Source organism: Saccopteryx bilineata, chromosome 6, assembly GCF_036850765.1.
Source record: "Saccopteryx bilineata isolate mSacBil1 chromosome 6, mSacBil1_pri_phased_curated, whole genome shotgun sequence".
NCBI lineage: Eukaryota > Metazoa > Chordata > Mammalia > Chiroptera > Emballonuridae > Saccopteryx > Saccopteryx bilineata.
In genome coordinates this window covers 122,530,452-122,556,966 of record NC_089495.1, presented here as the reverse complement: position 1 = coordinate 122,556,966, position 26,515 = coordinate 122,530,452, and the positions used below count along the sequence as shown (strand labels likewise).

At 53.3% G+C, this 26,515-nt stretch overlaps 1 protein-coding gene across 8 annotated transcripts in view; it reads right to left on the bottom strand.

Annotated features, from left to right (window-relative positions):
• Nucleotides 1–26,515, bottom strand: part of TMEM94 (transmembrane protein 94) — a 31,494-nt gene that overhangs the window by 1,952 nt on the left and 3,027 nt on the right. Inside the window, exons 2-30 of one of the 8 annotated variants that reach the window (XM_066234626.1) lie at nucleotides 23,552–23,685; nucleotides 12,933–13,052; nucleotides 12,501–12,628; nucleotides 12,092–12,228; nucleotides 9,860–10,062; nucleotides 9,356–9,507; nucleotides 8,887–8,989; nucleotides 8,601–8,687; nucleotides 8,209–8,325; nucleotides 7,793–7,849; nucleotides 7,443–7,547; nucleotides 7,133–7,297; nucleotides 6,746–6,949; nucleotides 5,895–6,210; nucleotides 5,489–5,662; nucleotides 5,035–5,137; nucleotides 4,699–4,916; nucleotides 3,569–3,750; nucleotides 3,330–3,480; nucleotides 2,985–3,097; nucleotides 2,757–2,856; nucleotides 2,321–2,429; nucleotides 1,928–2,117; nucleotides 1,632–1,709; nucleotides 1,237–1,322; nucleotides 905–986; nucleotides 476–624; nucleotides 294–388; nucleotides 94–187 (exon numbers count right to left, since the gene is read on the bottom strand). In XM_066234626.1, coding sequence (XP_066090723.1) covers nucleotides 94–187; nucleotides 294–388; nucleotides 476–624; nucleotides 905–986; nucleotides 1,237–1,322; nucleotides 1,632–1,709; nucleotides 1,928–2,117; nucleotides 2,321–2,429; nucleotides 2,757–2,856; nucleotides 2,985–3,097; nucleotides 3,330–3,480; nucleotides 3,569–3,750; nucleotides 4,699–4,916; nucleotides 5,035–5,137; nucleotides 5,489–5,662; nucleotides 5,895–6,210; nucleotides 6,746–6,949; nucleotides 7,133–7,297; nucleotides 7,443–7,547; nucleotides 7,793–7,849; nucleotides 8,209–8,325; nucleotides 8,601–8,687; nucleotides 8,887–8,989; nucleotides 9,356–9,507; nucleotides 9,860–10,062; nucleotides 12,092–12,228; nucleotides 12,501–12,628; nucleotides 12,933–13,052; nucleotides 23,552–23,575 — 3,842 coding nt within the window. In that variant the 5' untranslated portion in view covers nucleotides 23,576–23,685. The remainder of the gene's footprint in view (nucleotides 1–93; nucleotides 188–293; nucleotides 389–475; nucleotides 625–904; nucleotides 987–1,236; nucleotides 1,323–1,631; nucleotides 1,710–1,927; nucleotides 2,118–2,320; nucleotides 2,430–2,756; nucleotides 2,857–2,984; nucleotides 3,098–3,329; nucleotides 3,481–3,568; nucleotides 3,751–4,698; nucleotides 4,917–5,034; nucleotides 5,138–5,488; nucleotides 5,663–5,894; nucleotides 6,211–6,745; nucleotides 6,950–7,132; nucleotides 7,298–7,442; nucleotides 7,548–7,792; nucleotides 7,850–8,208; nucleotides 8,326–8,600; nucleotides 8,688–8,886; nucleotides 8,990–9,355; nucleotides 9,508–9,859; nucleotides 10,063–12,091; nucleotides 12,229–12,500; nucleotides 12,629–12,932; nucleotides 13,053–23,551; nucleotides 23,686–26,515) is intronic. The other 7 variants (XM_066234629.1, XM_066234627.1, XM_066234630.1 and 4 more) reach the window with 7 other exon arrangements.

The following is a 26,515-nucleotide window of genomic DNA, read 5'->3' as shown; positions in this document are numbered from 1 at the left end:
TCTAGCCCAAGCCCCATCCTCAAATCGTAGCCCTGCCATAGTCCCCAGCCCCCTGTTCCATCCTCCATCTTCCTCCATCTAAGCCATACTCACACCACAGGAACCGTCACAGACCACCAGAGGTTTGTCAAGGGACTCCTTCTCCACAGGGGCTTGGTGCGATGCACGTGGGTAATAGAAATGAATACTGGAGAAGATGGGGTTAGAGGGGGTGTCAGACTTGCCCTGGCCTGAGGCCTGGTTCCTAGGGCACCCCCATCAGCCACCACTGGCCCCCTTCGGGAGCCCCTCACCAGTGTGCAGGACAATCAGGGCGGCAGCAAGCTTCTGAGCTGACAGCAGCCCATTGGCAAAGTCATCAAACCAGGCTGGAGCCGTGTCAGCATGGCTGCCAAAGCAAGGGGTGGGCTCAGCCCCCTCTATGCCAAGAGAAGTGGTCTGGGAAGTACGGTGGAGGACCAGGGGAGGGACCCACCTTGGCAGCATGATGGAGGAACAGTTGGTGAGGTTGCGGGCCCGGGAGCTGTCACAGAAGCTCTGAAGTGTGAAGCCAAAGCAGATGAGGCACGAGCTGATGGTGAGGCTAAACTTGAGCAAAAAGCATAGCAGGAAGTACTGCTGGGTCTGTGGGAGGAAGGAGGCCCATCACTCCAGAGGCTGCAGCCCCTCCGGCACCCGAATTCAATGGGCTCTTTGGTAAATGGCAGGTCTGGGCAGGGGGACAGGAGCAGGGACTGCCTACCCAGGTGAGGATCCTTCCCAGCTTTGTACTACCACCACCCCTCTGGATAGAGACATTGTAGTGGGAGTCCCCATCCTGAATACTCCCTTCCCCAAGGATCAGCCCCTTCCATGTTCACATTCCTTTAGAAAGTCCCAGGCTCATAGGCTCTACTTCACTTACCTTCTTAGGAATGAATTGAAGGTTTTTCCCTGTTGCCATAGACATGATGGAGCTATGGGGGGGCTTTCCCAGCAGAGAGATGCTGAAAAGCAGAGACTGGGTGAAGGGCGGCGACTGTAACCCTCTGTCTCCCAATTCCCACATAGAAAGCCTTTTAGAAGTCTTGAAATAAGGGTTGGTGGGTAGGAGGAATATGATAAGGGGCATCCCCTGGGGCTCCCTGTGCCAGAGGAAGTGAGCACTGAGCAGGCTCTCTGAACCTGGGCTCCTGGGGATGCTCGGTGACATCCCAAACCTGCCTGCCTGGCACGGAGGGGTGGCCAGCTTCTCACCTGAGCAGAGGATAGCAAAAGCAGGATAGCCACAGGATGTCGGTGGTACTGAGCAGTGGTGGCAGTTGGACTAGGCAAGAAAGGAACTAGACCAGAAGAACCCAGGAAGCATGATTAGATTCTGACAAACAGTAGGGTACCGGATACCACGAGCCCCAGGCTGCCTCACCTTGTGCCCACACAGATGCTCATGTCCAGGCCATGAGGAGCTGGGACTAGAGCACTATTCTGCTCATGGGGCCATTTCCAATAGCCCAGTGGTTTCAGAGAGACTCTGGGGGTCCTTCAGCTGCACTGCATTCTCCCAGCCTCCCAACTGACCCAACTCAACTGGCCCTTGAGCAAAGAAGCAGGTGGGGGTGGGGTGGGAACAATGTCTGTCTGGCCCAGCTCACCTGGATGACCACGAGAGATAGCTGGCACTGCAGCAGAAAGAGGAAGCACTTGCGAATGCCATAGGTGGCGTGCCGAGCCTAGGGACCGGGAGAAACAGATTGTGGCCTCCCTCAGACTCTATAGCTGACAAACCTCAGCCAAGAGCCAGATGCCCTGATGCTCCTGCAAACCAAACTGCCTGGGAGAGCTTTGCTTGGAGGTGAACTGGCCCTTGGCAGCCCAGATGGATCCTGTGTCATGATGCCTCCACTCCAAGCAGGCCCTACAACCCCCTACGGCTAGCCCGAGGCCCCACCTGCTCGATGAGGCGGATGATGCTGATGGTTTCCTCCTGGCGGAAGGTCAGAGAGCAGGGCAGGCTATTAAGCTGCCCTGAAAGCTGCAGAGGAGAAATGCCATTGGAGGCCTGGGCCATGTTGGTGCTGGTAGTGTAGCCAAAGGTCTCCCAGGAGCAGCGGGAGGGGTACAGGGGGTCCAGGGCAATGCTGCGCAGCATAGGGGAAAATGTACCCATCAGCTGCACTTGCTAAAGACTGGGCAAGCATCTTCCCCCTCTTCTCCCCACCATGCCCAAGTCCTCTGTTCCCCTGGGGCATATTTTATGGCATGATCAGCCATTAAATATGCCCCAGCCCCATGCAAGCCCAAGTCTAGGGTCTCCAGGACATAGAAGCAATGCCCCCCTGACCTGATGTCGCTCTGGAGGAATAGGCAGCTATTTCTCAGGTTGGCAGAGCTGCCCAAGCAGCAGGTCACCTCCCCGTACTCCTGCATGATCTTGATCATCTCGTACATGGCTGAGGGGGAAGAGTCGGGGCACAGAGTCAGGCAGGTGGAGACCCATGTAAGGCACTGGGCAGAGATCCAAAGGACTGGAGAACAGGAGGGAACAGAAGTGGGCTCCCCTTTGCAACTATCCTACCTACTCATATGATACTTCTGACCCCCTAGAAGAGGCACACCTATGGCTCTAAGCACAATACTCTCCAGCTCTTTCCAGCCCAGATTCCTTTGCTCCCTACATGGGAAACTAACACCCCCTCAAGAGCCCATGGGATGCCCAGGCCTTGGCAGCACTCACTGGAAGTGCAGGCTGCTTGAGTCGCCATGGCTGCAGTACTCACTCTCAGGGGTACAGTCGGTGAAAAGGGGCACTAGCAGGGGCACGTTGTCGATGTTCTGCAGGTGGGGTCGCACTTGGTGGATGCCCCGAGGCAGCTTGGCCTGGAGAGAGCAGATGCCAGTGGTCTCAGGTTCAGTGAGAAAGGTCCCTTGACCCTCCTTCCCTTCTCTGTCCTGGACCAGCCATGTGCCATTTCCAGGAGCATGGGGCACAGACCCTGCTGCCGTACCCGGTTGGGGTCCTCCAGGAAGCTGGGGAGATCACTGTCCGTAGGCTGGAAGCTAATGAGGTCCGAGTGACCCTCCTCCTCCAATAGGAGCCCTTCTGTGTCATCTCGGGACACTGTGGGGATGAAAGCCCATCCCTCACCTTGGGGCCAGCCTTCTGGGGGCCACTCTCTGCCCTGCAGATCACACAGAACTTCCTGCCTGTGGGTCTCCTCTCCTCCATAATGCAGGGAGACTGGAGCCATTTTCCAAGGGAATGTATGTACCAGGAGGGCTCCATATAACTCTTTCTAGTATAGTTCCATGAGGGAGGAGCCACCCACACTCACCTTGTCCCCACCACAAACCTTTGCCCTCACCCTGATTCAGATCATCGTGCAGGGAGCCAGCGTGGCTGGGGCTAGAGTGGGGGATCTCAGAGCCGGGCATGTCCCCATTGGGCGTGAGGGAAATGTGGCAGTTCCAGCCTGTCTCCAGGCCCATCTTTTCTGCAAACACCTGTAAAAGACAGATGGCAATGAACAGGTGGGCCCAAAAGCTTGTGGGAACAAAGGTCAGTGGTGGCAGAGGGGGTGGCTCTCCCCACCTTGCTTTTGAGCTCATCCTCCAAAGAGAAATAGACGAAGCGAATGCAGGCATTGACCAGGCCATCAATGAGGCGCACGATGTCAAGCCGGGCCTGGTACTGAGAGGACACCATGCCCATGAAGATCTGGCCGCTCAGGGCCTGCATGCAGTCTTCCTTCTCCAGCACCTCCCCGATCCCTTCTTCAGGTAGGTACAAGACACAGAGACCAGCCAAGACACGGCCCAGTCAGGATACCCAGGAACCAGCAAATTCCAGATGTAGCCCAGGACCACACACACAGATGCCATACCCAAATCAAAGACCACGCAGGCCCCAGGGGACCACACACAGCCATGCATGCACACAGCCAGGACACATGAAGGAGCCAACAGACACAGAAGAAAAGACAATGAAAGGCACTCATTAGTCCAGTGACAATCTTACAGAGTAACAACAGCCCAGCCCTGGTCCAGGCAAGGGCACTGGCCCCACCCTTGGCAATGGCTTCAATTTATAGTCTTTTGGGTCATAAGCCCCCCTGTGTTTGGCAGAGTGGGGAGGGGGAGGGAACAGTGGAGCTCTGAGTCCCTCTGCTCTGGCAGGGTTTGTGATCTGGCCTTTTGTCTGATTCAAATACGCTAGTGCTCTATGACTGCCACTGTTGTAAAACTTTTTTTTTTCATTTTCTTTTTAAATAATTTTTTTTTAATTTATTTATTCATTTTAGAGAGGAGAGAGAGAGGAACAGAGAGAGAGAAGGGGGGAGGCAGGAGCTGGAAGCATCAACTCCCATATGTGCCTTGACCAGGCAAGCCCAGGGTTTCGAACCGGCGACCTCAGCATTTCCAGGTCGACGCTTTATCCACTGCGCCACCACAGGTCGTAAAACTTTTAAAGAAAGTGGTTTTCTATATATTATCCCACTGGAGTGTCACAATAAAGCTGTGAGGGGGGCAGAGGAAGCACCTAGTTTATACATGAGAAGATGAGGGACTGGTTCACGTCACCAGACAGTGGTGACAGTTAGTGCCACTGCAGTATTCCGGGTCCAGGGTTGTGTCCTCTGTCCCCTCTGCTATGACTGATTCCATTGCCCTTGGAAAGCCCTCCCCTCTCTTGGCCCCCACTGGGATGGCCGCGCACGGTACCGTCAGAGCTCCAGCTGTTGCGGCGGGTGCTCAGCTTGATGGGGACGGTGCTGGGCAGCTCACACATAGTGAAAATGCTGCTCTGGCCAGGCACCTGCACCAGCTCGATGCACTTGCCATTGAGCTGAGAGGACAGGGTGCAGCTCATGGGCTTATAGGCGAAGGCGGAGCAGTAACCAGACAGGCAGGCTCGCTGGTAAAAATCCAACACTTTCTTTCTGCCAGAGAAGCAGGCGGAAGTGAGGGGAATGGTTGGGATGCCCCATGCCTATAAGCCAGGAAGGCACACTGCCTGAGCTGACTGCTCTGGGCACTGATGTGTGTTTCTTCACCTACCTGTCAGAACCCGAAAGAGGGTAGATGTCAGCTCCATCCCAGAAGTCTGTGCAGGCCTCCAAGACCACATCCGCTGTACCATGGGACAGCATCTGTTCTGTGCCTGGGAGAGTGAATAAAGACCAGGCTATGAGTGCCTCAGGCCACCCCTCCCCCTCATTCTGACCTCATGGGTAACTCACTGCCGTTCCTGAGAAGTGCTAGAGAGTCCCTGGGGGTGGAGGAAACTATATAGGCCTCACCACAGAGAGCCTGAGTAGAAAGCCGTGGCTCACTAAGTTGCCCATCCTTCAGACAGTCCCATCCTCTGTGACCGCCACCATCCCAGCCCTGGTTCCCCAATCCAATCCCTGCCATATCTGAGGTCTTAGGAAGCTGTCTAGTGCTCATCGGCCCAGCACTCCCTGAAAAGGATGATGACAGTAAAGCCCTGCCCCAGGCACGGGAGGCTCACTGGTGGTGGTGTCCTTGATGAAGAGGCTGATCATGTGGCTGAGCGGGGGTCGCCGCTTGGTGACATAAGACAGCCTCCCCATGGAGCTCTCCTTCACCGTCTCAGCACTGGGGAGACGGTAGAGCGCCAGGTGGTTCTCCTGCTTAAAGACCTCCTTGGCCCCAGGAGTGAAGCCTGCAGAAGGAGGACAGCACTCAGGGCCTCTGGAGGAAACCCACACCGCTGCTCCCTCCTCCCTGGCATGGCGCAAAATCCATGCCACCTCTCCATCCCAAGTTATTTTTTCACGAAGCACTGTCAAACAGCAGTGCCTGGTTAAAGGGGATGATCAGAAGCTAAAGGGTTCACAGTAATCTCAATAAACGCCATGCCCAGGACTAGTCTATAGGAATTGGCAGCCACATACCAATGAGGCGGGCGAGCTCACAGAGGCCCCAGGGCACATGGACGGGCAGCACAGCACTATGGCTCTCTTGCAGGGCGATGTTGCATAGGTGGTCTGAGAACCGGCACAGCCGCTCGGTGACACTGGCATTGCACAGGTTCAGCAGCACGTTGAGGCCCAAGGGCTTGAGAGAGGTGAGGTGGACCTGCCAGTTGGAGTCATCGAACTGGATGCGGGAGGGGTTCTGCTGGTCCTGCGACAGGCTCAGCATCTCCAGGTGATAGTCACACACAAAGTCTTCTGCTTCGTAGGGCTCGCCCTCCAGCCCAGGCTGGGTCTGGGGGAAACAGGGAAGGGAACGGGGGACCTCAGATGGGGAGGGGTGCACCTGAGAGAAGGCACCCCTTCCCAGTACAGGGTGCTCATGCTTCCCCATCCCTCACAGAAATTCCATCCCTGTCTTTCTTGGGCTCCTGGCTGCATCTAGATTCTGTGCCCAACAACACTGGCAATACCTAAGAAGAGGGTGACCAGACCAAAGAGGAAACAATGAAGGATCTTCAGCAGGAAAAATATTTTAGAGGGAGCCGCTGGCTTTCTGTGTCTAGAAGGCCGTGAGTAAGAGGAAGGGGCCTCTCCCACCAATGACCATCAGCGAGACCCAGAAAGGGAGCAAGGGCCCAACTTCACAGAGGAGCCAGGGGTGAAGCCACAGGAGGTGTCCTGCCTGCTTGGCCAGACCTGGAGACCTACCTGAGACCCTGTGCTTTTGGTGCCATCTACCCAGGCTGGGCTGTCCCTGGGGCCCTTGCAGCAGGAGGGGCCAGAGCCTGTGCCTGAGCAAGGGGCTGCTCTCCACCCTCTCCCCTCACCTTGCCAGGCTCTTCTTCACCACCCTCTGTGTCCCTGCTGAAGCTCACATTTGAGCCAGATGGGTGTTTGCTGCGGCCATGTGCTTTGTGGTGAGAATAGAGTTCAGGGGGCTTGGGACCATCAGCAGACCAGTTCTCATGCTCATTGGAAAGGTGTAGGGTAGTATTGAGGGAGCCAGTCAGGAGGGCGTCTCGTTCGTGCAGCTGAGGAGAACAAGGAGCATAGGCCTCGGACCAGGTTCCTGATGGCTGCTATGGACCAGACGCAGGGTGGTAACAGCCCTTCTCTGCCTTGTCTGGGGCTCCACCTGAACTGCTCAGAAGCAGATCCTAATAGTGTCTGAGCTCTCCTTCTCCCTCCCAGCTTCACCCTCCCTGAGGCCTTACCTCCTCCTCTATCTCGGGGTGGCAGAAGGAGTGGGTGGACAGGTCATCCGTCAGGTCCTCGTGGCTGCTATGCGGTGGCTCCACCTTCCCGCTGAAGAACAGCACGGTCTCCGGGCTGGGGTTTGGCCATGACAGGATCCCCTGTTTGTCCACACAGCACAGGACCTGCAGGGAAAGATGGAGATTGGGAAAGGGGCTTGGCATCTCCCAACTTGTCAGGGGTCACTCGAGTGGGAGGCCAGCATCCAAATGCAGCCAGAAAGCCAGCCTACTGAGGCAGGGTCCTCCCACAGACAGGGCCTGCCCTCACCGTGACAGAGCCCAGGCTGTGCAGCAGGCTGGAGCTGTGACTCAGCGTTGGCGACGTTCCCTGAACCACCTGCAGAAAGTGGCCCCAAATGCAGCGTAGCATTTCCTGGTGGGAGAAAGTTCATAAGGCCATTTGGGACTAGCCACATCTCCCAGGAGACAGACTCTAGGACCACTAGAGGACACAGTCCAGGGGCACCAGGAGTCGAGGTGGGGAGCCATTTGTCTCGACAGGGCAACACACTGCCCATGTGAGATGGGGACTTGGCTAGAGGCTAGGAGGTCATAAAGTAGGGGACTCACAGAGTTCACGAAGAGAGCTAGGGAAGAATCCATTCTAGGTGAGCATACCTGAGTGGAGATGGCTTCTGTATAGCTGCTGAGAGTATCCTCCGAGAACTTGGACAGCTGCACAGAGAAGGAGGTGAGTGAGCCTTGAGGAGGAAAACGCCCTCCTCACACAGGCCTCCAAGTTGGCAGATGGAGGCCCCACACCAGCAAGGCTGTGGCAAAGGACACTGGGAGTCCCTGATTCCCTGTCTGCTGAGAGCCAGGATGGATGCTTACCCTACCCAGGGCCTGTTCTGGAGGCTCTTCTGGACTGGAAAGAGCAACGATCTGGGGGAACTGCCCAGGGCCAGCCCCTACGCTGGGCCCATGGGAGGGCTGGATTTCCACTCCGGGTCGCTGGGGCACAGGCAACTACCTCTTTTGTTCCTGTTTTCATTCTTTTTGCACATTCCCACAGCTGCTTTGGAAAAACCTACCAGGGAACTAGGGGAGCCCTTGCTCATCTGGGCCAGGACACGGGCTTCTCCACAGGCGGTCGCCAGAACCCATAGCACAGGAAAGAGCAGGGGTAGAATAGGGAGGACACCATTCACCTAGGAGAAAAGGAACCACACTGATGGCGCCCAAAGTGCTGCTGGTCTGCAGGGAAGGAGGGCAGGGCTTCCGCCACCCTTAGGGTCATTCCCTGAGTGGAAAAGGACAGATGTCGGGGCAGGGAGGAAGGAAGAAAAGCAGGTGTTCTTAAGCTGAAGCCTGGGGGACCCCTGGGCTGCAGAGAAGGGGGGATAGTCAGGAAACATGAGGAGAACCAGCCTCCACAGAAAAACAAAACAAAACAGAATGATCAAGAAGAAAGGAGGGTTGTTACCTGTAGCTGGAGGAGCGTATACGGCCAGGATGTGGTGCCGGGGGCATTCAGCATGAAGCGCAGGGCATTGGTGATGAGGAAGCTGGCCTGTTGGGAGTGGGAAGATGAAGCCTTAACCCCCTGCCCCCAGAGAAGGACTCAGGCTCTAAGACTCCCCTTCCTCTGCCCACTTCCCCCCAACACTGGCTGGCACACTCTGGGACCCTATTTCCACTCACACACTCACCTGAGCTGGCCCTGAGGTCTCCCACTTCCCTCCCCGCCCCAGTGGCCCAGCCTCACGCACCAGGACCACAGGCATGGCATAGTGCAGCATCACCAACTGCACTGTGAACCTCTCATTGTCCAGAGCAGTGACAGGGCGGGACAGGGCCATGTCCAGGCACCATCTGCAGAAAGAGGTGACCCTTATGCTCAAGGGAATGGCCAGAAATCCACATCTTCACTGAGCATCACCAAGGCCTGTAATTCCCCCCTGTTCCTCAGCCCCAGCCAAGCAGCCCCTGGGAGAGTGGCCTGTGCTGGGAGATGGCCTCCAGAGCCATCCCTTCAGAGTTCAGACCAAGAGGGGAGCAACACCTAGTCTAAGAATGCTCACAAGACAATGCTAAAGAGAGAACCTACAGAAAGGCCTGTCCTAGAGGGTCTCAGTATGGACAGGCTCCTTCCTTGTCACCCGCCCCCTGCTCACAGAGGCACTGTGGAAGATGAAAAGTTGGGGTAAGGGCAGGAGAAAGGCGTAGCAGCACTCCTACCGGATGTTGTCAATCACAGGGGTCTCAAGGACGCGGAAGAGCCGGTACTGCTGGGGGTTCTGTGGCCCTTTCTTCACTTCTCCCCGAGGGGAGGGGGGTGGAGAGAAAGGGGGAAACAGGTCTCCTGGTTCCAAAACAATGTGCTCATCATCCTGCCAGGGATGAAGGGGAGGAGGGTGAGGGCAATGAAATGGCTTCTGTTGGAGGCCACTCTTCCTTGACAATTCCAGCTAAGTGGAGATATCTCACAGGTGAGGGACCATCAGTTAGCAAAGAGTCAGTTGCGATGGGGCCTGTGGGACTGGATTCCTAGTAGCTTGATGATCAGAGAAGAACAGGACAAGGTGGAGAAAGATGTCCCAGCCATTCTCGGATCCCCTAGAGCCCATGCCAATAAGCCTATGAGCTGATCAGGGAGCTTTAGGATTAAGCCTGGGACCGTCCCACCATTGCCTGTGGACGCCCCCACAGCATTTCCAGGGAAGGAGAAAAGTCTCTGGGTACCTTGATTCCCCTCAGAGAGGCAAATGATTCCTGGCCGGGCCTCAGAGCTATGATGTCTCCTTCTACCAAGAGGCTAACTGGTAGGTTGACCAGATGTCCATCTCTGTAGGCCCAGTGCAGAGACCAGGATGGTGCAAAGGGCATGTGGAGGTCAGGGTATATGGTATCTGACCACTTGATCGTCTTGCCATCCCTGAGGGCATCTGACAACAATAGAAAGAGGGAGACCACTTCACCCAAGGTTCCACATACCAGCCAGGCCTAGCACACACCACGAAGCTTGGCCTGCACATGAACCCTCTCTCTGAAATCCTGTGTCAACACAGGTCATTCTTTCCAACATTTTCGTCTTTCAAAGTTGACTCCCCTGTGAAACCTTTCCCAAACACTCAGTCCAGGCACTAACGCCTCCTCTGAACACCTGATGTTTTTATTCTCTGTACCCCTGGTTCCTTTCAAATACATTTCACAAACATGTCTGATGACTTTGAGGGGCATGTGAGCCCCATGGGGGTACAAAAGTAAAAGGTGAGGACGACACAGTCCCTCCCCTTAAGGAGCCATAACCTAGGAGGGGAGATGAAACACGTGGGCAGGTAACTCCAAACAAGGCAAACACACTCGCTAAGATGTTTGGAAAAGCCCTAGTCGGGTAGCTCAGTTGGTTAGAGCGTCATCTGAATACACCAAGGTTGAGGGTTTGATTCCAGTCAGGGCACATTAAAGAATCAACTGCTAAATGCATAAATAAGTGAAACAACAAATCAATGTTTCTCTCTCTCTCTCTCTCCCTCCCTCCCTTCCTCTCTCTGTAAAATTAATAAATAAAAAGAATTTTTTGCCTGACCAGGCAGTGGTGCAGTGGATAGAGCGTCGGATTGGGGTGCGGAGAACCCGGGTTCGAGACCCCGAGGTCACCAGCTTGAATGCGGGCTCATCTGGTTTCTGCAAAGCTCACCAGCTTGTACCCAAGGTTGCTGGCTTGAGCAAGGGGTTACTCGGTCTGCTGAAGGCCCACGGTCAAGGCACATATGAGAAAGCAATCAATGAACAACTAAGGTGTCGGAACAAAAAACTGATGATTGATGCTTCTCATCTCTCTCCATTCCTGTCTGTCTGTCCCTATCTATCCCCCTCTCTCTCTGTCCCTGTAAAAAAAAAAAAAAAAAAATTTTTTTACGTGTTAGGAAAGATCCCAGAGCTGCAAGAGCACAGAAGAGCTGGAGCAATCACAGATGGTTTAATGGAAGAGGGAACACTGAAGAATGGATGAGACTTTTATCAGCTGGAGACAGCGAGGGAGAGCATGCCAGGCAGAGGGACAGCAGGACAAAGGCTGGGGGGCAGGGAAGTCCTCAGTGGGTTTGGGAATGGTGAGGATGGGGAGCAAAAAAAGAAGCTGGAAAGAAAGGTCAGAGTCTGTGCCAGAGGTTCTGGGAAGCCATGTGGAATGGTTTTGATAAGCAAGAGGGAACCACTGATGGTTCCTGAACAAGAGATTAAGCTCCCAGAGAGCAGGGCCCATCTTTCCCAGTCACCGCTGTGCTCCCAGTGCCAAGCACATGGCTGCAATGAGTTAATCATATCAAATTCTCACTTAGCACTTCAACCTCCACTGCCTACTACTGTTAGAGAAAGGTCTCATGAGAGCAGGCACTGCTTCTCTTACAAGACAAAAGGGTTTAATATCATCCTGGATCCATCACTGGGGCTTCAGAAGCACTAGCTGAAGGGCTGGGCGAGCAGAAATCTGCCTGCCCGAGCAATTCCCTTCACCTTTAGGAACTGTGCTGATCCACCTTGGCTCCTGGCTCCCTGCCCCCAGCCCTAATTCTTGCAGGTATCTCAGACTTCTCTAAGCCACCTTCCCACCTCTCCTGGCCCAGTACTATCAAACAAGGCAGACTTGGAAGAGAAAAATTTCAACTGTCCTCTTGCCAAGAGAGATGGTCTTCCCTGTTAGTCTCCCAACTGACAGAACAAGCCTGCAAGCCAACAGGGCTGCTATTAGCCTTCCTGCTTGCCCAGGCCACTGCCTGGGTACCCACAGCTGCTCCATGGCTCTCACTGTTCTGCTCAAGAGGACAGGGCATCCTGCTAACCCACTTGATGCCAAGAGCTCCAAGAATGCTGAAGCAACACTTATGTGCTGGGGCTCAAGGGCAGTTTTTTGGGCTCTGACCCATCACAGGGTAGCTTTTCCCACCCGACATGCCTGACCCTGGGTCTCACCTTGAATTTGATCGATGATCCCACGGAGCCTCCGCTCTACCTCCCGACGTTTCAGCTGATCTTGCCGCCCAATGAGGATAAGATTGAGAAGTAGCAAGAGAAACAGCGCCGAGGCGTTCACTAGCTCCACCCCGTGGCTGGTGGGAAGGAGGGAAGGTTATTGGCACCAGCGCACTCCACACTCACACCCCACCCAGTCCCTCCTGAAAAGAGTGTCGAGTTCTGGTTCTGCCACCAGCCCACCAAGGGACTGAGGATCCCTAAACAACCCAGGTGCTGGTGGTGGGGCAACTTAGGGGCCACAGCCCATCTACCCTGGGATGTCTTAGGGGGGCAGGCCAACTCCTCTGAGTCAGGAAAGGGACAGGCTGAGACCCGTGGTGGGAAAGACTGCACAGCAGCTGTGTACCTGCCGGCTGGCTGGCCCCCATAGCAGCTCAGCAGCAGCAGCACAGCCAGGAGCATGAGTGAGGCACCCGGCCAGTGGAAACAGGAGCAGCGGTTACTGTGGTGCAGGAAGCTGCTCCTCCACATCTCCTGGAGAGCGACAGGGGCCGTAGAGTGAGAGGCCGTGGACAAGGACAGGGGAAAGAGCTGCCTTCCCCCCACCCCCACCCGACCCCTGCCGCTGCCTCTGTCATCTCATTTTGGTCTCAGCTGGGCTCCAGCCTATTGGGCTCCTATAGCAGGAGGATCAGGACATCACTCTGAAAGGAACCCTGGCTTCTTTCTGACTTTCAGTGATGCCTCAGTGGGGTCATGCCACCCAGGGTGACAGGGCGAGTCAGGGCCCTGAGAATGGGCTCCGTTTCTCTGCCATCCCAACCAGGCTCTGGCCTACCTTCAAGGTGAGACACTTCTTCTGTTCCTTCAGGTGTCCTTCCAGCACCGTCTCCAGCTGCTCCTTCATGATGCTGAGGGCCTTCCAGGTGGACAGGCCCAGGGCCAAGGGGGGCTCACCCTACAGGAAAGCAGGAAGTGCCTGGCATGTCCCTTGAGGGCCCAGGTCCCTGCCAAGGCAGAGCTCTCCCCTCTCCCCTCTCCTGGCCCTGCCTCCTTCCTCCTGAATCCTAACCTCTTCCTTTACTAGCCATGTGTAAGCATGTTCAAATCTCCACCAAGGCCTGACCTGTGGTGGCGCAGTGGATAAAGCATCGACCTGGAAATGCTGAGGTCGCTGGTTCGAAACTCTGGGCTTGCCTGGTCAAGGCACATATGAGAGTTGATGCTTCCAGCTCCTCCCCATTCTCTCTCTCTGTCTCTCTCTCCTCTCTCTCCCTCTCTGTCTCTCCTCTCTCTAAAAATGAATAAATAAAATAAAATAAAAAATCTCCACCAAACTAAAAGACAGTCAAGTACAGTCTCCTACTCTTCAAAGCCAAGTTTAAAACAAAACAAAAACAAAATTTTCTGCATTGTGTTTTCTAACTCACCTTTCACTCAACTTTCAACCCACTGCCATCAGCATCTCCCAGCCACACTCAGACTGTTGTCACCACTGATCTCCCTATCTATCTCACCACTGCCACCTTTCAGATCCCATTATATACAGGGTTGGGGGGGCCTAACACGGCAATGCTAGCATTTCATTGTTCCTAAAGAAAAAAATTAGGGAATAAAACCATTTTCTGTAACCATCATTTTATAAAAAGGAGAGTATTGTAACATGCAACACCAGGAAGGACACAATCTCAGAAAGAAGACAGCTGATCTAGGAAAGGACCATGTACCAGTGACACCATACTCCCTTCTCACTGAGGATGGTGGGTGGGGTAGTCCCTGAGCGACACTGGGGATACTATGTGACCCCTAGCCTGTCCTCTCTCTTCGTTGAAACCTCCCATTCCTGTTTCCTCCTTCTCCAACCCCGCCTCCCCCATAGCCATCCTACCATATCTTCACAATGGTATGTGTATTCCCAGGGCAACTTCAGCCACAGCCACGGAGGCAGCCACCACCAATAAGCTTATACCTTCTAGACTTCTAGTCTGACCACTGTCCTGAATTCTGACCTGCCTCACAGGTGTTTCACAGGCACCCGAGTCCATATATCCCAAACCCTGAAATCGCCACCTGGCCGTGCGTGCCAGAGTCAGCACTCCTTCTGCAGTTACCATCTCACTAGATACCCAGATCAGAGTGGGAATCCACCTCGCCCCAACCTGGCCCTCCCGGCTCCCCAACCCCCAATCTCTACCTTCAGTCTCTACTTTATTCAAATCAACTGCAACACCCACCAGAATAAGTGCATGTCTGGTCACCTGACTTTCTTTACCTTTAAAATCAAGCCCAGAGTCCTGTGCATGCCCTATGATCTGTTGGCTTCTCCAGCCTCCTTTCTTGACATTCCTGACACATGCTACACTTCTCCTGCTCATGTGCAAATAACTTTTTTGTATTTTCCCAGCCAAGAACACACTCCCTGCCCTAGACAGTTCTTACCTCTCCTCCAAGACTCAGCTCAAACATCGACTGCTCTAGGAAATGGTCCCAGAACCTAGGGCTGCACTTATGGAGGGAGGTTTGCATTTCAACAGCACTCTTGGCAACTGGCTCACAGTCTGCACTGTTCAGAACTGTCATTATAGATGTACATGTCTAGTTCTCCCGCTAGACTGCTAATTCCTTGGGAAGAGGTACTGATTTCTTCCTTCTCCACACCCCTCCCAACTATGGCAGTGCCCCCCACAGAGCAGCAGTTCAGTGAATACCTGCTGAGTGAATGATGAATGCATGAATGAATGAATAAATGAATGCACACACATGTAGCTTCCTAGATCCCAGTGATACCTTGTCAGGGGTTGTCAATCAGGATCTACAGCAGAAACACCTGGAGCTTTAAAGAATGTGGATGTTCAGGCTACACCCCAGACCTACTTAGTCAAAACTGCTGGGTGTAAGGCCTGTCCCAAGTTAAATATGATAAAAAGGTCCCCAGCTTGGAGTAGGGGGTCCTAGGAAGAAGAACATCCCCAGGAAAGGCAGTACCTGGAGCAGGAGTGTGTCTATCCCAGGGCTACCTGAAGAGCACCAATGTGAAATTCCACCAGAAAATGTTCCTAAGCTAGGGGAGCCCTAGACTGGGGTGCCAGGAATGGGACTTGGGGTCATCTAACTGAGCACTGACCAAAGTCGCTGGGCGGGTGACACCCTGGCTGCCTCAGCTCATTGCCTTCTCAGCTCCACTACTATCATCCTATCCGCCTTCCTGGAGTCCGCCCTGGCTCTGCTCACTAATGCTCAGGATGTCTCCGGCCTGTCTCCTGTTGTCGGCAGCCTCGCCCCTCACAGGACAGACATCTCCCAGACTAGAGGAGGATGCTGAACTGGGGGTCCGTTTCCTGCAGCTGCAGCCCTACCATGGTAGAACAGCGCCCATGGTAGTGGAGCCCCCACCCTGGCCTACTGCCAGGTTCCTCGGCCTGAGGGATAAGGACAGACTCCAGAGTGGGCCTGGCCCAAAGACTTTTCAGATCCCTTGCCTGTAACTCATCTAATCCCCACTCTCCACTGTGGCTTTGTGGGATTATAAAGATAAGAACTGCTTCTTCCCTGAGGGGATAACTGCTTACTTGAGCTCAGGAACAAACAGCCCTCCAGGCAGGAGCCCACACCCTAGCATGGGTAAATACTGCCCTCCTAAGTACCCGTATCCCTTGGCAGGAATCCTAGGGCCTCCCTAAGAGGCTATGGTCCAGGACTCTTAGGGAGTGTCAGGTAAGGCTAAGGTTCACACCCTACCTCCTTAACTCTTGACATGGAAGGGAAGGAAGCCTCTGGGAGGGTTGTAAGGGGATGAGAGAAGGAAAGAGGGACCACAGGCCTTCCCATGTCTCAGCAGCTGGCCCAGAGTGAGGACACCCATTCCTCCCAGTCCAGGGAAGAAGAGAATTCAAAGTCACTGGGTATGGCCAGGGTGAGAGCAGGGACTCCTGGACCTGCCCTCACCATTGTTCCTTTTTTTTTTAATTTATTTATTTATTTATTTTTTTACAGACAGTCAGAGAGAGGGATAGATAGGGACAGACAGACAGGAACGGAGAGAGATGAGAAGCATCAATCATCAGTTTTTCGTTGCAACATCTTAGTTGTTCATTGATTGCTTTCTTGAAATATGTGCCTTGACTGCGGGCCTACAGCAGACCGAGTAACCCCTTGCTCAAGCCAGTGACCTTGGGTCCAAGCTGGTGAGCTTTGCAGAAACCAGATGAGCCCGCGTTCAAGCTGGCGACCTCGGGGTCTCGAACCTGGGTCCTCCGCATCCCAGTCCGACGCTCTATCCACTGCGCCACCGCCTGGTCAGGTCCATTGTTCCTTTCTTAATCAGACTCAGCCTTCTGAGCTCCCTCCTCAGCTCAGAATATGAGAGTCCCTAGGATGTTATTGCCTCGGTCAGGCCTCCAGAAGTAATAAAGTGAGTAAACCTCCTGGAGGTAGGGAAGGCTTGGCCTGCAAGTAAAAAAGGCTGCATGCCAAAAAGACAGGGATTGGGCAGAAGAAAGAAAGGGCCTGACAAATCCCACAGTGAGCAGGTCCCCTGGGAAGCTGCTTGGTCAGCAATGAGGACCTGGCTGGGGAAGGCAGGGAAAGGCTAAAAGGAACCATCTGCAAGCCAGGGCAGCATCCCTTTTCCAGCCAGGCCTTTAGAACTTGGACACTCAGTAATTACCCTCTGCTTGCCCTGTGGCTGTCCTGGCATCTGCTGCCTCATTCTAGGCACCCTCAAACCCAGGGCCTCCTCCCCCGCTGCCCGGCCATCCATTTGCTCTTTCTCTCTGACCCAAGGTTCCTAGAACTTGTAGGCTGCTGTTCTCCAGGTGCGGGAGGGATGGGCCTCAGGACGAGATGTTCCCAGGCCATGGCCAGCAGGGGTGGGAGGGTGCCTGCAGAACTGACTACGTAGGTACGTACGTGCGTCTGCCCCTGCATGTTGTGTCTGGCCAGGAGCACCAACTCCAGACTGATGATTAAAGACAGAAAGCAGAGGAAAAGTAAGTCATTCCGTAATTATATGCTGCCCCAAGAAAATGCCTGCCCACACAGGCTGGCCCTGGGGCAAGGACACAGTCTGCTGAGCCAGCCTACTCTCCATGACCAACTGCGTTTATCCAACTGCCACGGACCCTCTCCAACCTGAATGGCAAAACCTCATCCCGTCTCTGGCAGGAGTGCACCAGTTCCATGAAAAGTCACTGTTTTTCTTGCTGTGTTATGGTTTTTCTCCCTTGTGGTGTAAGAGCCAAGGCTGAGGAAGACCTTGGTGAAAGACCTTCACCCTTTCTGAGGGAAATTCAGAAAGGGCTGGTAGGCAAGTGGGCTCTGCCAACCTTTTTCAAAGCATGAGTTAGGCTCTGCACCCCAGTGTGCCTGGGCACTAACTGGAAAACAGTACAGGAAAGGGTATGGTTTGTTTGAGAAAGAAGGACCCCGAGTCATACATGTACAAGCTGAGGTTGGCTTTTCTTGTCTACCAGAGCCAAGCAGCGTGAGAAAAATCTGTCTCGGCCTTAAGTACCCAAAGACACTTCCTGCTTCCTAGATGCTCAGAAAGCCTGAACCTCCGACCACTGGGCACCTGCAGAGACACCCCTAGGGCGAGGAGTAATGGCTAAATGAGACACCTATACCGGAAGGAAGTGAGGCCCTGCTTCTCCACTTGCACTAAAGCTTTGCAGGTAGAACCAACCCAATCCCACTGGTTTAACTGCTCAGGCTCAAATCAGACCCAAGAGAGAACAACTTGAGGTTCTGGAAAGCCCAGGTTCAGAAGAGGCTGGAAGCCAAACCCCATGGTACGCCAGGCTGCTTCTCTCTGTCCCATCATCTGAAGAAGACACTGGCAGGGTGGGGGATTGGGGAGCAGTGGGGTGGTGAAAGAACTCTATCAGATCAGAACTGCAAGGACTCTGCTACTAAACAGGACCAGTTCTACAGGGCCTGGAGCTGACCATCTGAGTCAATCTACTGAGCCAGCACACTTGTGTTCTCCTGTGCCACCCTTGTTAGGTTTCTCAGGTGGCCTAGAGCTAGAAGCCTCCAAGCCCCCAACCTCTGTCCTCTTGGGACTGCTCTGAGATTCCGTCAGCATAGCTGATTTTCTTTCCTATGCCCCCTGTTTGGGGAGCAAGGAGAACCAAACTCCCAGAGACTCAGGTAGATAGGTTATGAATTTAGACCTTGGCTCTTAGCCTTGACAACAGTACATATCTGCTCAACCTATGCCAGGTCCCCACCATCACCGCTGTCTTGGCCAGCAATGCAGGTGGGGAGGGGACCCAAAGCTGGACACCACATAATGCCTGAAACACGGAAGCAGAGATTCAGCCTCTAGACACCAGGGTGGTTTTTAGCAGTCCTGACAAATCTCTTGTAAATCTGGTCAGACATAAACTGACTCAGTCTACAGCCAGGCCAATCCAAGTCTCAAGCTCCCTCCCCTTCCTTACTTTCCAGGCTCAGGCTGATCTTGGCACCTTCACCCATCTTCTTCTGCCTGCAGCCACTAAGAGCTAGGAAGAAATCAGCTCTGGTTGCTCAGGCCTCCATGTGGTCCACTGAGAAAAGCCCCCTTACTGGCTCTGAGGAGGGCCTGCAACCAGACCGAGAGCTTCCTGTCACTTATGCACAGAGACCCAGGTCCCAGCATCCAGGAGGTCAGTACCCCACAGGGAAACTCAGCTCTAATACTGCTGTGGGTGACCTGGGAGCCTGGCTGGCAGATCCTGAAACACACTGGTTTTCTGGCTTCCATTCTCAGCCTCCTTCCACAGGCCCTAGCAACCTCGTAATCCAAGCTGCCCCCAGTGGGCATCCATCTTCAAGGCTGTGGCAACCGCTACCCCAAAGCCTCCCGCACAAAGCAGGGAAAAGGCATTTGGAACAGAAATGTGAACCCACGCTGGTATACTCACTTTGTTGCGCTTGCCCTGAAGGGGCATCCATAGCTCTGCTTGCTTAAAGAGCATGAGCCACAGGAGTCAGCTACAGGACTTCCAACACTGCCCTCAGAAAGAGAGACAGAGACACAGAGAGAAGAAAGGGGAGAGAGCTAGAGAGCGTGTGACCAAGGAGCTGGTGCTGCAGTGACTGCTCACGCAGCCCAGTGGAGCTCCAATCTGCTGATGAATTCAGCCTATTTCCAGTCACGCTGCAGACTGAGGGAGGGAAGAGGAGGCGGGCTGCACAGCAGCCCAGGGAGGAGGGAGAGGAAGGGAGGGGAGAGGGGGTGAAAGGAGAAAGTAGATGCTTTGCCAGATGTCTGGGAGGTTGGCCTGTTCCTCAGAGGAGGACACTGTGGGGCGAACAGAAGGGCAACCTGCAGCCAAGGAGGTGGGTGGCCTGATGGAGCTGTGCAGGACACAGCTGCTGCCATCAGGGCAACTACAGGTATCAAGGAGTACCTGGGCTCCTTCCCAGACTACCTTTCCTTGACCCAAGTCACTGAGGAAGGTTAGAGGTCCCATTGTGGAGAGCCTGCCATCATGAGGGCTCCCCCAAATCACTGAAACTCCTAGCATGGAGCCAAGCCAACAATAGCGCTTTCCACAGCCAGAACTGCAGGAAGGAGGGGAGAGGGGACTTGTGAGTTACTAATAGCAGCACATCCTGCAAGGAGGGGGAATGACTGGCAACTGAAAAGTCTGAAGCAGTGACTACTAGGAGGGCAGAGCAAGGGGCCGAGAAGTAAGCGGAAGAATCCAGCAGAGGAGGGAAGAGCCAGCCCCAAAAGGAAGGGCCTCTAAGAATTCCAACACCTAAGACCCAGTATCTGCCCACAAGGTGGTACCCGGGCCCTCAACAGCCACCATTTAATGTGCATGAAGAGCTCAGCCAGCAGCTGATGAATTTAGACACACCTGTCTATGTGCTGCTGGAAGCAGAAGACTGCAGACATCCGGCACAAAGAGGAGGCCAGTGACCTGGGGCTCCAGCCTCGGCACCTCCCCAAGCATCAGCAGAGCCTGAGCCTCTCTCTGGGCCCCTGAGTTTGACATATAGGAAGCTGTCAGCACTTCCCCTGGGTAAAAGAGGGCAAAAGGTCCTGGGACTATATGGGAAACTTCTCTGCCTACACCCAGGCCACCCTTAGGATGGGGCTGCAAAACCCTGAGGGAAAAAACAGTCTAATGGTCCAATAACCACAGAGCGCAAGCTGGAGCCTGAACACGTTTCTCCAGGGCCCGTGTTTCCTAGACCAGTGGTCCCCAACCTTTTTTGGGCCACGGACTGGTCTAATGTCAGAAAATATTTTCACGGACCGGCCTTTAGGTTGGGATGGATAAATGTATCACGTGACCGAGACAAGTGTCAAGAGTGAGTCTTAGACGGATGTAACAGAGGGAATCTGGTCATTTTTAAAAAATAAAACAGCCTGACCAGGCGGTGGCGCAATAGATAGAGCGTCGGACTCAGATTTGGAGGACCCAGGTTCTAGACCTCGAGGTCTCCAGCTTGAGCGCGGACTCATCTGGTTTGAGCAAAGCTCACCAGCTTGGACCCAAGGTGGCTGGCTTGAGCAAAGGGTTACTCAGTCTGCTGAAGCCCCACGGTCAAGGCACATATGAGAAAGCAATCAATGAACAACTAAAGTGCCACAACAAAAAATTGATGCTTCTCATCTCTCTCTGTTCCTGTCTGTCTGTCCCTATCTGTCCCTCTCTCTCTTTCTCTGTCTCTGTCAAAAAAAAAAAAAAAAAAAAAAAATAAAACATCGTTCAGACTTAAATATAAATAAAACAAAAATAATGTAAGTTATTTATTCTTTCTCTGCAGACCAGTACCAAATGGTCCACAGACTGGTCCGCGGCCCAGGGGTTGGGGACCACTGTCCTAGATGACATGATCTGGAGCTGCAAGGAAGGGAAGAGTTCCAGCCAGCCTCTCCCCCCTTCTCCAGCACAGCTCCCCGTGGGGCCCCCACCAAACCAAGGGCTGAGTGGGAGAGAGAAGGAGGTCCCCACGCGGTCCAGAGGCTGAGGGCAGGAAATGTTGAGGTGCAGGCCAAGGGTAGTGGGGGCAGGCTCAGCTTCCAAGCAGCCACCATCGGGATGGCTGCGGCCTGTGCAGTTGGGCTGCAGTTCTAGCAAGCTGCAAGAAGAAACGCTCCTGTTCATCTGTCCCCTGCTTCCAAGTCGCACTCCCCCTCTGGCTTTTTGCTAAGACGCTGCTCCATAGGAACCACAACTAAGCCAACACTCTGCCTCCTGTGCGAAAAGCCCTGGAAAGTACAACTCAGAGGGCCTGCCCCAGGTGTCCACCAGCAACCCCTCCCTACAATGCACGCTGCAGCGAGTGAGGGCAGCTCCGCTTCTAAGAAGCAGGAACCCAGACCATCGCTGCTACAGCGCATCCACCATGGACTGGAGGACTAGAGGCAGGGGAGGGGAGGCTCTGAAGAGGACACTGAGAATGGGTAGGTGACAAAGAGAAGGGGGACAGGGTGCAGATAATCAACCAGCAACAGCCAAACTGATCCTGGGCTATAGCAGGAGATGACAGGCCCCTCTACCATCAACTACCACCATCCGGCTCTCCCTCTCCCACTCCTCCAAGAAGCCTTGACTGTCAGGAGCCACAGGGATTATCTCAAGAAGCCCAGTTATACAATTCGCAAGGTGTCTCAGGTAGAAAGCCTATCAGGTGCTATGGCTTAGCTGCTTATACTACCAATTCCTCAATTAGACTCTAAGCCTCTCCAAGCCCGGGCCACCTCCCCAGTGCCTAGAGTTCCACCAACCCGAAGGAAGCATTCCATAAATCCAGCTGATATTGAGGGTGATAATGCTTTCTAGTCCAGGACTCAGCTATCCAGAAAGAGAAAGAAGAGGATAAAGAAAAGTCCTCTGGGAAAAATAGCCCAAGAACTAACTAGTCTGGGCTCTTCATTGTTCTTTCTCAGGCTTGAGAGAGAATCCAGCCCCCTGGATCACAGAACTTTGCTTCCCCAATTTGCTACGAAATGATGTTTCAGCAATAGGCTGGAACCAGAGGACAATACTTGTCTTCTGTTTTGTGGACAGTCAGCCTCACCCAGGCAGGCCACTGCATCATAGCCTGTGTGTGTGTGTGGAGGTGGTGCTCCCTGGAACTGAGCAGTGTACAACCCTTGCAACTATAGATAGCAGCCTTGCACCTAGGCTAGAGGAGAGGCTTTCCCTAGATGTCAATCACTGCTAGGATAGACACAAGCAGAGCAGCCAGAAGCATCTGTGTACAGGAAGCTGATAAACCTGCTTCAAGTTCAGGTCCATAAGCCTGTTCCACAGCTGGTCCTGAGGCATGTGAAGCCTGGAGCTGAACAAGTCAGTACTCAGCCAGGAACTACCGAGGCTAGAGCTCCCTCTCCAGACTTCCCAAGATCTCTTTGGCAGAAAGACCACTATCCATAAGTTCAAGCTAGTAAATATTTACCAAGCCCTTGCTACACGCCAGGGTCTGTGCTAAGAGCCAGGGGACATAGAGGTTATTCAGTACAGTGTAGCAAGCACGATGGTGAAGGTCTATGATGCTGAAAGGAGGGGCCTCTGCAGAGGGGGAGGAGTATCTATCAGGAGAAGGTGATGCCTACACTGAGTTTTGAAGAAAGAATAGTAGGAGTCTGCCAGGAAAAGAATGGTGAGCATTTTAGGGTAACTGCTTAAATGTGGAGTATGTGCCCAACCCAAGGGAGGCTGGGGACACTAGGCAAATGGCCAGGAGCAGGACTAGGGAGAGGTCTGGACACTACACTAAAAGTTTCAGCAGGTGGCACAAAGCTACTGACAAGTTTTAAGCAGGGGCGATGAAAGATCAGCTCCAGATTTTAGACAGCTATCTCTGACAGCTAAGTAGAGGAAGGAGTCAGAGACAGACGGACCTGTCATGAAGTCCAGGAAAGAGAGGAAAGGACCTTCTCAAGGGCAGCCTTCGTCCAGGAGAGGGATATTTCGATGACAAGTCTATCTCCATGCAAAGGTGTATCTGGAGGATGGGGCACCCAAGGTCAGCTGGGAGGAAGAGGCCTGTGCCTTCTGGCTGCTCACCTCCCATTGACTGTGCAGCTGTGTTTGCAGTCTGATCAGGGAGCTCTTCCCTAACCACAGAGAGGGTGCCCAACAGTACTCAACGTGGTTCAGCAGGTTGGGGCAGAGCCCCAGCGAAGAGCAAACAAATGAAATTACACACCCCTGGGCAAGAAGTGAAAGGCTGGCTCACAGCCAATCCAAATCAGAAACCTGTTCCCTTGCAGCTGTGTTACCTGGTCCACCTCTGTGCTGAACACACAGCACCCTGAATCTCTGCTTTCCAGCGAGTACGGTGCCCTCTCAAAAGGGAGTGCATTCACATACCTCAAGCTTCAGAGCCTTGCTCCCTTTCACTTTTGGTTTAAACCCCTGAATAATGAGCTCCCAGGCAAACACAAGTAGGGAGAGTCCAACAGACACACAGACAGTACCCACAAGGGAACAGAATATGGCTTACCGCACACTTCTCCTTCAGGTCCATGGGCCCAGAGTTCTGCAGGCATGCCCAGATGAGTGTGATCACCTCCAAAAGGAAGGCTCCTCCCCAACATGTACAAACCCCAGTGACTCTGTCACAGTCACAGACAGCATCTGGGGCGGGAAAGAAGAATGAAATCATGTCAGTCTGGATTGCTGAAACAGGTGGCTACTATGAAACACAACAGTATCATCTAAAGAACAAAGCGGTGGATGGGGAAGTGGTGCCGCTGACCACAAGCACCTTCACCAGCCCTGTTCTAGAGCATAGCTTCCCCAAGCAGTCAGCAGTGGAACAATTCTACTCTCCAAGCCCAGGAGGGAGACAGCATCAGAGAGGATGCTGGCAGGGAGGAAGTGCGAGCTTTCCATCATTTAAGCCTCACTTTCAGAGGCACGTATGTTCCCTTCCATGTTTATGCTTTCCCTCGCTGACTCCCAGCAGGCAGGAAAAGCCTGGGCTTATCAACCTTTCAGAAAGTGAAGGTAGGCTTGAAGGTAAACTGAAATCTAGATGTAATTCGAATAATCAGGAGTGTGGCAGGGAGGGCAGTGGAGATGACAGAAAGCAGAGACATTGCTCACTCCATGGCTGCTACTAGGAGCCTAGTATTCATCTATTTCCACGTGCTGGGATATACACACCACCCACACCAACACATGCATGCCCTCAAACAGCTGGGCCTCTTGTGCAGTTTGCTAACAGGGCAGTGCTCACCAGGCACCTGGGCAGATGTCCACAAGGACGTGTGACTGACTATAGTACGGAAGATGATGGTTAGCCCTCCCCCTCTCCTCCCCACATGATCCTTGACCCTCACCCACTGATCCTGGCAGTCAACACACTTTCATGATTTCAGACGAGGGCGTGTTTGGATAAAGTGTGCCACTGAGTCATCTGGTTTGGTGCCAGGTGACTCCTCATGGAGAAAGCACTAACCTGATGACTGACGCAGTTCTTTTGGGGGTCTGTAGCAAAGCCTCATTAAGAGCAGCTTGTCAGCCTGACCAGGCGGTGGCACAGTGGACAGAGCATCAGACTGAAATGCCGAGGACCCAGGTTCAAGACCCCGAGGTCGCCAGCTTGAGCGCAGGCTCATCTGGTTTGAGCAAAGCTCACCAGCTTGGACCCAAGGTTGCTGGCTCAAGCAAGGGGTTACTCGGTCTGCTGTAGCCCCACAGTCAAGGCACATATGAGAAAGTAATCAATGAACAACTAAGGTGTCGCAACAAAGAACTGATGATTGATGCTTCTCATCTCTCTCCGTTCCTGTCTGTCCCTATCTATCCCTCTCTCTGACTTTCTCTGTCACTGTAAAAAAAAAAAAAAAAGAACCCATCAGGTAGCAAATAAGAAACAGATGACTTTTTAAGGTCTCTTCTAACCCGGAAAGATTATGAAACCAAGAAATCCAGTGGCTTCAACATCTGAAAAGATGCTCCAGGTCCACTTTAAAGATTTTTTTTGTGACAGTGACAGAGAGAGGGACAGACAGACAGGAAGGGAAAGAGATGAGAAGCATCAATTCTTTGTTGTGGCACCTTAGTTGTTCATTGATTGTTTTCTCATATGTGCCTTGACCAGAGGGCTACAGTAAACCGAGTGACCCCTTGCTCAAGCCACCAACCTTGGGCTTGAGCTGGTGAGCCTTGCTCAAGCCAGATGAGCCCACGCTCAAGCTGTTGGCCTCGGGGTTTCGAACCTGGGTCCTCCACTTCCCAGTCCGACACTCTATACACTGCGCCACTGCCTGGCCAGGCTCAACTTTAAAGATGTTTATGCTCTTTTTAAATACACTTTTGAGTCCCTCTTCAGTATATATCTTTTCTAAGTGTTTCCCAATATTTTTCTGTCCTACTAAGGAAGACTACTACCACTAATCTGTCTTTCAAGAGGATCCTAAAGTTAAGAAAACTGGGTTCTTATAATACACTAAGATTTCTAGTTTCCCAAAGGCTCTGAAAGGGTCTCCTTCCCTGGGGTACCCCTCCCTTTGGTCACTTTTGACCCTGGCAAAACCCAAAGCAATTAGTGTGAGATGTGCCCAGCTCAATGCTGGCCTCATGTGGGTCTAAATCTGACTCTTCCCCTACTCACTATGCCATGTGACCAACTGTTTACTACTGCCTCAGCAAAGCTCATTATTACACAAACCCCTGATCACCAACCAAACCACACATTCTGGTCTATTCGGAAGAAAAACATTCTTGCTGTAGCCATGGCCTAGCTTTAGTGTCCTTTAGTTCACCTGTGCTATTGTCAACAAATCTGGGCCTACTGGGAAACCAGGATTCAAACAATTTTTTTTTTTTTTTGCATTTTTCTGAAGCTGGAAACAGGGAGAGACAGACAGACTCCCGCATGCGCCCGACCGGGATCCACCCGGCACGCCCACCAGGGGTGACGCTCTGCCCACCAGGGGGCAATGCTCTGCCCCACTGGGACATCGCTCTGCCGCGACCAGAGCCACTCCAGCACCTGGGGCAGAGGCCAAAGAGCTATCCCCAGCACCTGGGCCATCTTTGCTCCAATGGAGCCTTGGCTGCGGGAGGGGAAGAGAGGACAGAGAGGAAGGAGGGGGTGGGGGTGAAGAAGCAAATGGGCGCTTCTCCTATGTGCCCTGGTCGGGAATCGAACCCAGGTCCCCCGCACGCCAGGCCGACGCTCTACCACTGAGTCAACCGGCCAGGGCTTCAAACAATATTTTTAAAGGAGCCTATCTTTTAGGTAAAGAAAGTGTCATGGAAACAACACAGACACAGTAACAAGATAAAAAATATATATATTGACACATATCTACCAGTGAAGAAGTGCCACCCGTGACCTGGAATCTTCTCATTTGAACACCAGTAATGGATTTAGAGCAGGCGTCCCCAAACTATGCTGGGGGGCCACATGCAGCCCCCTGAGGCCATTTATACCCCCCCCGCACTTCCAGAAGGG